Source organism: Sebastes umbrosus, chromosome 7 (genome assembly GCF_015220745.1).
Source record: "Sebastes umbrosus isolate fSebUmb1 chromosome 7, fSebUmb1.pri, whole genome shotgun sequence".
NCBI lineage: Eukaryota > Metazoa > Chordata > Actinopteri > Perciformes > Sebastidae > Sebastes > Sebastes umbrosus.
The window spans coordinates 15,231,079-15,243,340 of NC_051275.1; the positions used below are offsets into that span (position 1 = coordinate 15,231,079).

The 12,262-nt window shown below is 37.9% G+C and overlaps 1 protein-coding gene across 2 annotated transcripts; it reads left to right on the top strand.

Annotated features, from left to right (window-relative positions):
* The first annotated feature begins 4,789 nt into the window (after positions 1–4,789).
* LOC119491031 (succinate receptor 1-like) lies at positions 4,790–7,381 on the top strand. 2 transcript variants are annotated; one of them, XM_037774600.1, is made up of 3 exons: positions 4,790–4,865; positions 5,470–5,590; positions 5,813–7,381. In XM_037774600.1, exons 2-3 carry the CDS (start codon positions 5,588–5,590, stop codon positions 6,764–6,766), a joined length of 957 nt encoding a protein of 318 aa, XP_037630528.1. In that variant the 5' UTR covers positions 4,790–4,865; positions 5,470–5,587; the 3' UTR covers positions 6,767–7,381. The 2 variants fall into 2 exon arrangements, with proteins under 2 accessions (XP_037630528.1, XP_037630526.1); XM_037774598.1 differs by lacking the exon at positions 4,790–4,865 and having other exon boundaries at positions 5,452–5,590.
* Positions 7,382–12,262: the final 4,881 nt, after the last annotated feature.

A 12,262-nucleotide genomic window follows, 5' to 3' on the forward strand; every position in this document is an offset into this window, starting at 1 on the left:
ATTATTTCCAATGGCCTCCACAGCGTCACGACTTTTTGCTTTTTGCTGCATCGAGCAGAGTCCAACTTTGCGGCACGCGCAGCTCAAACCACATTGTGTCGCAAGCAGCCATCTTCTGCCAGGAAACGACATTTGGTGTAGGTGTATTGTTGTCTGGTTGGAAATATTAGTGGCTATACATGCCGCACAGTGTCAGAGACAGATTGTGATAACGAAAAAGGAAAAAAAAGGTGTGAAAATGTGTCAGAAATCGGGAGAAATGCAGGAGAATTGTGACACCGGGAGGAAACCGGTAGAGGGTAATAAATACGGGATGGTTGGCAAGTATGCTGATTCAACCAAAGGCATCTTCTCTTCCCTCTCCCAGACAGGAAAAATGTGCTGAACTCTGCTATGAACAAACTGAGACAAGACAAGAGGAGGCAAAATGTATTTACATGTTACAGAGTAATTACAGAAAACAACACAAGTATTACAAATGTAACATGAAATCAAAAGCAGGGCAAATGTACAGTATATCACACAACAAAAAGTAATCTTTTACATATCTGTCATAACTTTGAGGCACGTCTCAGGTAAAATACACTAAATGTCTGAACCATGTAAAGCCTGCTGTTTTGAAGTGAAGACACAGCCAGGAGAGCACTGCCTCATGGTTGAAGAATTTTTTTGCTGTTGATATTAGACGAACATTTATTTTGTATAATCTGGAGCAAGGCCAGTACAGTTTTATCTTATCTTATTTAACGCTTCACAGATGATCACACTTTATAAATCATTTAAACCAAAGGATACGCTAACTAAGGTCGGCATTAAAAATAAGACTTGTGCCACCGCCCCGCTGTTGGCCTCCACTAGAACAAATCTTAACACAGGAATGCTCAGCGATATCTCTTGATCCCAGAGTAATTTAACCAAACAAACCACTGTCAGTCTCAGGGCTGGGTTTCTTAAGGATATGTCCCTTCTATTATACCTAGATTACTGTCTCTGCAGGGCAAGGTAAAACAAAAACAATAATCTACCCTTTGTCTAATCCAACCTTTGTCTCACATGCCTCTCAGCAGTAGATCATGTGCTTTGCAAAGGCTGACCAACATTGTAAACTTTGTTGCCAAAATACACTGTAGGCCCCCTATCAGAATAAACATCATCCAAATGTGTTATGCAACCACAGGGAAGGTGCTTGACACCATAGATTGAAAATGAAAGTCAACACTGTGGTATTGTTTTGTGAACTGTATATGTGATCCAAAGCAAAGGGGAATGAATTTAGTTCCACATTATTGACGCACATCGAATTACAAACGGGAACACTGCGATGCTTTTTTTTTGCTCATGATAGCCATTATAATTGCATTTCAGACTCTTTTCTCATGTGGAGAGAGCATCTGGAGGTTTTTGTCTGTTTTTAATCAGCATGTCAAACCACCATGTTCAATTTAAAAGGGTTAGAATTACAGTAAAGATGCCTACTGTATGTCCACAGAGAGTCCAGAAATGGATTAGGTTTGGGTTACATCTACAGTCAATACACTCCCACACTGTTGAGAGTTAAGAAACAATTGCACGAGATTAGTTAAGAAAGCTCCATCATCGATTATCATTAACACATTAACAGATACCTCTAATAAGCCAGTAAAGGTCTGGAAAAACCATACGATTAGTATGGCACTATACTATATATACACTATACACTATAGCACTTTATATCAGGGGTGTAAGAAAATATCGATACACATCAGTATCGCAATATTATGTTGCGCAATACAGTATTGATTCTCCAAAACACTGTATTGATTTTTAATTAACCTCTTAAAAATACGACAGCCCGCCGTCGGGCCCAGCTGCTATTGTGTCTTTCGGAGGTTGTAGCGGGCTCCGTTTTAAAACTAAAATCAAGGTAGAGTTATACTGTATATAGCATACAGTATGTCATATGAAACTAGAAAACCTAAGGAATTCTTTGGTACCAACCATGTCATACTAGCTTGTCACGAAGGAGGTTAAATAACGCTCCAAAGTTACGCTAAATTTTGGCGAGGAAAAACTGCCATGGCCATTTTCAAAGGGGTTTCTTGACCTCTGACCTCAAGATATGTGAATGAAAATGGATTCTATGGGTACCCACGAGTCTCCCCTTTACAGACATGCCTACTTTATGATAATCCCATGCAGTTTTATGCATACAGTATAAATGTGTTATTTTAGCCTATTCTAAAATGGTGTGTTCTTTATATTACGACAATTTTCCTTAAATTTAATTTAAAAAATCGCAATATACCGCCTTGCTTATCGCAATATATCACAATTGAATCTTTACCCCTGTATCATGATACGTATCGTATCGCCAGATTCTTGCCAATACACAGCCCTACTTTATATTAGTCAGCTCTTATGTCCAAATACACTTTATCTTACATATTCCAATAAAGCAAGATGTTTCCATTTAGGCTGTAGACTGTACAGACTGTAGCTTGCTCTTAATTATTAACTAAAAGAAGTTCTTGAAAAAAATCAATTTATATTTTGTCCACTCGTCCATATATTTAAGACGACTTTATTAAAATGGATTATAACTGCAGTTTAAAATGGTACCATTGAGTAGTGGATGTATCACACAAGGTCTTAATAATGTTAGGCCAACTTCCAAACTGTCTTTAAAGACAACATACTGGAACATCTAGTCACTGTGTGAAGAGCCAACAGATTGTCATGTTGTTGTTTTTAGACCTGGGCCTAGCTCCAATTTTGCTGCACATTTGAATATCAATCAGTGCATTTGAATGATCACAGATCTTTTCAATGCAAAAGAATAATGTCCTGCTCAATTTATATTTTTAAAGGGCCAGTGTGTAGGATTTATGTGGGTTTATTGGCAGAAATGGAATAAAGTACTCATAACTATGTTTTCATTAGTGTACAATCACCTGAAACTAAGAATCATTGTGTTTTCGTTAGCTTAGAATGAGCCCTTTATATCTCCATAGGGAGCAGGTCCTCTTAAGGGAATCCGACATGTTGCACCGCCATGTTTCTACAGTAACCCACAACATACAAACCAAACACTGGCTCTAGAGAGAGCCTTTCACGTTTTTACGTTACCCGAAGGCTACCATTGTTCTCTACATGCTTGGAAAGGGAGGGGTATTCAGTTAGTTGCAATCGGCAACCTCACCTCTAGATTTCACTAAATCCTACATACTGGACCTTTAAGTAAAGCAGTTGATCCTAGATTATGCAATACTTTACACACTGAGGTCACTTGGACTTGATGTCTCTGCTGTAACCCGTAGGAACCTTTCTGGTAGATCTCAGGAGGTGTTTTCTGATGGCAAAAAAATCCTATTCGCTTAAAAGCCCTCTAGAGTCTCTTTTAAGACTGATTCTGTTTGTCTGAGTGATATTCTGTTCAATCAGAAAAAAAGTCAGGTAGCACTTTTTATGACTCTTAATGCATTACAAACATACTCTTAATGTGTTATAATCTGCTTATAGCACTGTATAATTATAGTTATAAGCACTCAAAAAAGGTCATTGTTTTCTTTAAGTTAAGTGAAAAAATATCATTAAACCTATGCAAGAACAACACACAAAATGTTTTGTTTAACGGGTCATGACAGAAATTGAGAACTCCAATTAGACACAACTTTTTGATGAACAACTGAGTGATAGACATTTCATTATCACAATGTTTCCCCAAAAAACTCTCTCTAAACACTAAATTGAGTCACATTAAAGATAATACCTGAAACAACTGGTCATAACATACAATAAACTAAGTACTGGTAAGGTACTCCTATCTGACACAACTTTGACTTTAATGCATTAAAAGTATGTTGTGCATTATAGATATGGGTGTCATAGAAAGTGCTACCATAAGTCTAAATATAATGTTATGCAGATGACACAATGCTGCATTCCAAAGTCTCTTTCCTAACTATATCCAAGTCTGATTTAACAGCTCTCATTAGCTCAATACAAAATGATTTACTGAATGTGCTCACACTATTAACAAAAATCTCACAATGCAATGCTTCGCCTGTCTTAGACATATGAATGACTGTTTTATGAAAACTGTTGGTAATTCTTTTTAACCCTTAAAAGAGCAGCATGCTGCAATTCAAGCACTTTGAACTTCTGCTTTGAGAGTTTCACAATTATTGTGCAGAATGACAGCGACAAGTTGTGCGGTCAGAACATTCTGACTTGGCTTAACCAAAAAGGAAACCTGCATTTAATTTGAGACATTAAGTGTGAGATCAAGAATGTAAATAAATGAGTTGACTGAAATAAAAAAGGGAACTTGGAAGCGCTCATGGTACCAAGAAGGCCAGAAATATATTTCACGAGAAATCACGTGGAGAAATCCTCATTATCTTATCTTGCAGACACTTATTCATCTAACACAGGACATAAAGAAAGAGTATATAAACCCTATAATTTAGAGAAGTAGACTCAAAATCCGTAGCTCAGGGACACTGCATCGCTCAAAAGTAAGAATTCTTTACATTCTACATTTTTTTTACAATTACATCTAAATTTTATTTTCTAGTTAGCAAGGAAAGAAAATAAATATTGGAAGAAAAAAGGAAATTTTCTTTTTGTTAATTTTTTGAAATACAGCTTTCCATTTTTACTTGAGACCAGACAGATTATTCAGCTCTTGGGAGACTGTAAATACAATTTTGGAATAAATTTAGGAAAGGGATTGATAATTTTCTTCATTCATTATTCCATTTCCCCTTCAACTGCTAATTTCCATTTGTACATAAATAGCACATACTGTAACTCAAAGTTGTTCCACTGACAGTGAACACATGGATGGTTGGCTGATCAGCAATGGAGCCATCTGACAGATGAAGGTAGCATACTGTATTTGAATATGGATGTTGCTCAGTCTAAAAACAATTACACTTTGGGAGACAAATACAAATGTATGTTTCTGTTTATTGCTGTGCCACTGATATTAGTTGCTAACATTACTTTCCAGACTTCATTTGCTAGCATCTACATATTTGTCTTGCATTATAATCGGGTGAAATGCATAATTTTGTAAAAATTGGAAGCATGAAATTGTTTAGGTGGAGCACTCTTCTTCTAGAGGTTAAATAAAATCATAAACTTTTTTTTTTTTTTTTAAATGACTGCAAAAGTTTGAAATAACTGCAGCTGATGACGGGTTCAATTTGGTTGAGAAGTTAAAATGTTTTTCAGACGTTTCCCTAATGCATGACCCTTGTTTCAATGGCATTTCAATGAGTACAAACGCAAGCCTGTCATATCCACCTTAATTAACATTCTGGCTGGAGTGCCAGGTAACCAGACAAAGCGAGGGTGTGCGGTTATTAAGTAACCTATCAAGTCTTCTATGAGGTTTTGTTTGGTTTGCATCATCTTTCCATATTTAATATGCAAATACTGACAATCATACTGCCTGTGTGTTTACTCAACCATGTCATATTAAAGGCTCCAGCACCCTCAGAACTCAGTGTTTACTGTTTCCAGTATTCAGATAGTGGCTACACCTGCTCATGGTTGCACTCCCTATTCTCACATTACCAGCAACTACTCGAACAACTACAACATGGTAAGTCTTATACAAACACATACACTATTAATGTTGTGCTGAATGTATTTAGCTCTGAACCTTAAAGTAGTTTATATTGAATCTGTTACTGGAAATTGTCCTTACAGTTCACAGTTCCAAATTGTAAGACTTTTCTATCATTACTCAAATGTTTGTTTCCTCTTCCCTCCCTTCCCCATTTCTTGTCCTCTTCTCCTTCTGTTCTCTCCGTCTTCTCTCCAGGTACTCAACTGTACAGAGATCGATGACGTGCTGGAGAGGTACTACCTGTCGCCGTCTTATGCCATCGAGTTCTGCATCGGTTTCCCTGGCAACCTTTTGGTTGTACTTGGCTACATATTTTGTTTGCGGGAGTGGCAGAGCTGCAATATTTACCTCTTCAGCCTGGCAGTCTCCGACCTTATTTTCCTCTGCACGCTCCCACGCCTCTCGTACCTCTACGCAAATGACCAATCAGAGACCTCTCCCTATGCCTGTGTCATCAACCGCTATCTCCTGCATGTCAATCTTTACTCTTCCATCCTGTTTATGGTTTGGCTTAGCATGGACCGCTTCCTGCTCATAAGATATCCAACACGGAACCACTACCTGCTGAGGCCACGAACGGCCCTGATCGTGACGGGGCTGAGTTTCCTCGCCGTCAATGTGGAAGTTGCTCCAATGATATCACTGATGGTCCACGACCTTCGGAGCGGAAATTGGAGTCGCTGCAAGGATTTTGCCAGCCTGGAGGGACGCATCGATACATTGGGCTACAGCCTGGGGCTAACCCTGACTGGTTACATTCTCCCTCTGCTTGGGCTTTGTGCTTTCTCCTACCAAATTGGACATCTGCTACGTGTCCAGGAAAGGGCTGTACAGCGCAAGACAACGTCATACAAGCGGCCTCTCAGGGTCGCTGCGTCGGCCGCAGTCATGTTTCTGGTTCTCTACACTCCTTACCATGTTTTGAGAAATGTCAGAATAGTGTCTCGGCAGGCCTGGGCAGGGCTGCAGCTGTGTACAAGGATGTACATAGAGGGCGTGTACATCGTGACCCGACCGATTGCCTTCATGCACAGCGTCATCAACCCTGTCTTCTACTTCCTCATGGGTGACAAGTTCAGAGAGCTGCTATTGGCTAAGCTCAGAAAGCTGGTGAGAAGAAAAAAAGAGCCGCAAAGAGAACCAGCCTGACGGAATTCAAAGTCCCTACATATGACACACACATCAACATATCCAAACATGTGAATCAGCTCTATCTTTACATGTGTTTTGTTAAAAGTTGTATGCTTTTTCTTTATTTTTGTTGCGTTTTAATAAGTAGTCATTTTCAGCCATTCAAATAGTGTCAAACTGCATTATTAATATCACATTACATGTTATTATGCTTATTAATGATGTGGATGCTTTGTCGTTGTGACCATATCCACAAATATTACTCATCACATGTGATAAAACATATCCATGAAGTGGACTTGAGGCATAGTTACCTTTCATGTTGACAAAGTAAAGCAACGTAAAATAAACTTCCTACATTTAAGGCTGTTTTTATATGAACACTCTTTTTAAGCATATTTATTTTTGTGCAGATATGTTGTTGTTTGTATTTGTATCTGTATTCATTGAAAAAGCATAATTATTTTTGGTATGTTTGCACTGAAGTCAACATTGTACTATATTACTTTTGAATGTACTTAAATAAAACATAACTAATATGGTTTCTGAGAAAATCAAATATATCTTGGGAGATGCATTGAGGCATTTATTTTTTTCTGTATTTCACTTTTATCTTTGAATATTCATTATCTTTTTTTTATCTTAAAAAAGTTGGCTGTTGAGCATCGGAATTCATCTGACAGCTGTTGTTGTCTGTTGGGCTTGGGTTTACCGTGTTATGATTTGAACATATTTGTAATGCTAAATGCAGTACCTGCGAGGGTTTCTGGACAATATTTGTCATTGTTTTGTAATGTTAATTGATTTCCAATAATAAATACATACATACATTTGCATAAAGCAGCATATTTACCCACTCCCATGTTGATAAGAGTATTAAATACTTGACAAATCTCCCTTTAAGGTACATTTGGAACAGATACAAAATGTGCAATTAATTTGCCATCAATCATGGACAATCATGTGATTAATGGCATTTAAATATTTTAATCGATTGTCAACCCTATTTAATCGTTTTCATCATGTCCATTTTTAATCAGGGTGTTCTTCGACACTAGAATCTGCAATGCTTTTCAAAAGCCCCTTCTTACCATTTGGATTTATGGGCTTTTTATCAGCACCATAAGTCGGTCATTGAATTTGAATTTCATTACAGCACAAGCAATACCAAAACGTAAAAATGACGAGTGTCCTTATGGTTTATGATGCATAGGATATAACAGCAACGTCTCCAGTTAACACATGTTACATGTCACATCACCCCAATATTGTCACTCCTCAATCCCTGCTGAACTGAGATAGGTGTATGCTTGCGGGAGGTGACAGAGAGCATAGATACCAAATATCAGTTATGTACATTTTCGTCATTCACATAACAATCCATTCCATATTGGCTGACTCAATACCTGGTACTTTTACACTTTTAATCAGTATCAATACCGGTATTAATAAAATCCCAATGAAACTCAACCCTGCCAAGCAATGTTTTGGCTTTGACGGATTTTTCTCAGAACTTTTCCTGTGTAATGTGAAACTAGCTGGTTTTCTGTCAGTATTTCTAAGCACTTTAGCTTTTTTTTTTATTCCTCAGCTCTCTACTGTATATCTTTCCTATCTGTATCTTTTGAAATGGGATATTCTACAGCTCAAACAATGGAAAAAGTGTATTTGTTATCCTTAACACATACTAAACGAGGATGATCCTGAAAATCAGTCAAGGAAAACAGTTTCATGATTTGATCTCTGTTGACTTTGGTTCTCATGGACTTAAGTGACCCCAGCTTGCTGAGCTATGTAGCGCCTTACGTTGTGACCTTTTCAACTGAGTCATCAGCATGATTTTCATTTTCATTCCCGAGAAGCTTCTCCTTTTTTTTAGATAACCATGGTTTATTGTGCAATTTCCTGAGTAGTGTCACGGTCTTAGAATAGAGAATTGAAGGGTTTAGATTTGCCTGATGAGTAAGCAGCACATATCCTATCACTGTAGCACACTGTGTGTATCATTAATTTCATTTGTGTGAATGTATGTATTCGGAAAGTATGCATGTGTAATAGTGTCAGCCTTGAGATGCATACTTTGAGTTCCTACATACCCACGAACACAAATTTCACCACCACCATTACAACAGTATATCATTGCCTCCTTTTAAATCTTGTCTTTCACATTCAGATTCAATACAAAACAAAAATCACACTAAAAATCAGATGAACAAAAAGCTCAATTTTTTTCTCAGGAGTCAGGACCTCCAATTACAAAATCATTCTATTCCCATCTTGAAAGAACTTCATCTACTGTGGAAATGTTGTTGCAGTATAGAAAATACTGAATCAGGCTCTTCTTTTGACACAAAATATATTTTTTCCAAGCAGCAACCTCCAGTGCTCACACACTTTAATAGGCTGCTCTATCATAAAGTAAGCACAACTACAAGCCAAGTATACCTTTCTGTAGACCTATAAGGCAAGAATACTTAAATATACTTTTCTTAAGTATATCTCAATCAAAAGATTAAGTACAATTAGGCCTATAACCCAAGAATACTTAGACTTTTATGTATACTCGTCAGTATAAGCCAAATATACTTAGACTTGTCTGTATACTTGTCAGTATGAGCCAAGTATACTTAGACTTGTCTGTATACTTGTCAGTATAAGCCAATTATACTTAGACTTTTCTGTATACTTGTCAGTATAAGCCAATTATACTTAGACTTTTCTGTATACTTGTCAGTATAAGCCAAGTGTACTCAGACTTTTCCATATACTTGTCAGTATGAGCCAAGTATACTTAGACTGTTCTGTATACTTGTCAGTATGAGCCAAGTATACTTAGACTTTTCTGTATACTTGTCAGTATGAGCCAAGTATACTTAGACTTTTCTGTATACTTGTCAGTATAACCCAAGAATACTTAGACTTTTCTGTATACTTGTCAGTATGAGCCAAGTATACTTAGACTTTTCTGTATACTCGTCAGTATAAGCCAAGTATACTTAGACTGTTCTGTATACTTGTCAGTATGAGCCAAGTATACTTAGACTTTTCTGTATACCTGTCAGTATAACCCAAGAATACTTAGACTTTTCTGTATACTTGTCAGTATAAGCCAAGTATACTTAGACTTGTCTGTATACTTGTCAGTATAAGCCAAGTATACTTAGACTTGTCTGTATACTTGTCAGTATAAGCCAATTATACTTAGACTTTTCTGTATACTCATCAGTATAAGCCAAGTATACTTAGACTTGTCTGTATACTTGTCATTATAAGCCAATTATACTTAGACTTTTCTGTATACTCATCAGTATAAGCCAAGTATACTTAGACTTGTCTGTATACTTGTCAGTATAAGCCAATTATACTTAGACTTTTCTGTATACTCGTCAGTATAAGCCAATTATACTTAGACTTTTCTGTATTCTCGTCAGTATAAGCCAATTATACTTAGACTTTTCTGTATACTCGTCAGTATAAGCCAATTATACTTAGACTTGTCTGTATACTCGTCAGTATAAGCCAAGTGTACTCAGACTTTTCCGTATACTTGTCAGTATGACCCAAGTATACTTATGTATACTTTTGTTAAGTATATCTCTGATAAGTACCTAAAAACTAAACTAAGAGTATACTCTCTTATTTTAAGTTTAAGAGAAGTATACTAATAGCACACTTGAATAAACTCCGTTTTGGGAAGGGAAAGCCAACACAGTAGTGCCAAAAACTGCAGTTCTGCAAATGGCTGCTTGAGGCTGGCTCCAAAAAGGAGCCAATCCCCATAGACCACCATGTTAAAATGCACGACTTTACAGCAGAAATAAACATGTTTGCAGCCGTGTACAAAAAAAACGGTTTTGGTCTCTATACTGTACGGGGGTGAATTTTTATATAACTCACTCGTCAAATTATATTAAAGCTTAAAGTTCAGCATAATGAGGGCATGACCGTTTGAGTGACACCCGGGCCCGCCTCAGCTCCATCGACGATCCACCTCTTTGCCCATTTTTGGATTAGCCTCAGGCTATGCTGCGTTGTCAGTGCCAAGATGGTGACGGCCAGAGCCACCCACTTTGAGCTTCACAACAGGTCTTCAGAAACCTAGCGGTGACATCACGGAGACTACCTCCATATTTTATATAATCTATGATTTTTTTCCCATGAAGCTTTTTTCTAATGTTGGTTGATCTGGTTTATTCGAATACCATTCTAATATATACTGTATGTCTAAAGTTCAGCACTCATCAAAGCCTCCTTCATATTGGACTGTAAGTGACCTTTGATGCTTATTTAGGCCTTGAAACCCCATCAAACACATCTAACTTCATAGGGCTTTGATACGACAGACAGGATCAGGTGCTTTCTTTCAGCCATGTCTAATCGCCATGCTTGATCCCCTACTCCATTTACATTAACGTCTCTCCTGGAATGTACAAAGAAAAGAAGCAGCACAGTGAAATACTGGGGCTGCGTTCTGTGTGTTCGTTTCAAGTTTCATAACAAAAGCCAGAGGAGTTGTGTTGAGACAGAGCCGATGAGAAAAAGCAGCAGAAAAGTTCATGTGAGGATAAATACAAAACCTAAAGCTCTATATTACAATTTGGTAAGATAGTTCAATATTGCAATTCAGACAACTGTGGCCATTTAGGCCATGACGGCATTACAGGGCACTTGGTCTTTATAGAGGTTTTTAGGTGGTTTGCTGTATTTTAAACGTATGGTTTCTTAAAGAAAGCACTTATTCTAAGCAGTAATAATGTTGTGGTCATAAAATGTACATCTAACTATAAAGCGAGGGTATGTGTGTAGGTGGGTGTGACCTTCGCATATCTCGAGAACCGCTCATCCGATCAACTTCATACTTGGCGGGTGTATTGCTGGGGACCCCATGGAGTGCTTTGTCGAATTTGGTGCTATTTGGACATGCGACATGTTCAATATTAATAAACTTTGAATAAACAAGCACACAGTGCTCTGTGCAGCAGTGGGGGCGGGGCTTCAGGGCTCTGCAGACTGAATCCAGCATGTCGTCTGCAGCGGGCATACCACAGCTCAGTTCAATGCTGCAGGATCCTGGATATAGCCCGCTAAGTAAGGGATAATGTACAGCGAGCTGGTCATTGTTGTGAAATAAACCCAGACAGGGCGATGCAGCACCCTGATGCGAAGCATCGCCCTGAAGGGGGTTATTTCACAACAATGATCCACTAGCTGTACATTATCCCGCTTATTACGTGGCTACATACTTAAGAAATCAATAATTTGACACAAAAATGGTCCGCCAGAGTCCGACATCAGAACTGTGCCCATAGCAACGGTCTGTTATACATAGCAACGGTCTGCCTATAAAGAAATAACAGACCGTAGAACGCCGTAATTGACCAATCAGAATCGAGTATTCGACAAAGCTGTGTAATAACGCTGGATAATGTACTTCTGCTTCTTCGTGGCTCATCAACTGCCGTTATACTAACGTTATAGCCTATGATACATAGATGCAGGATATACTAATATTAC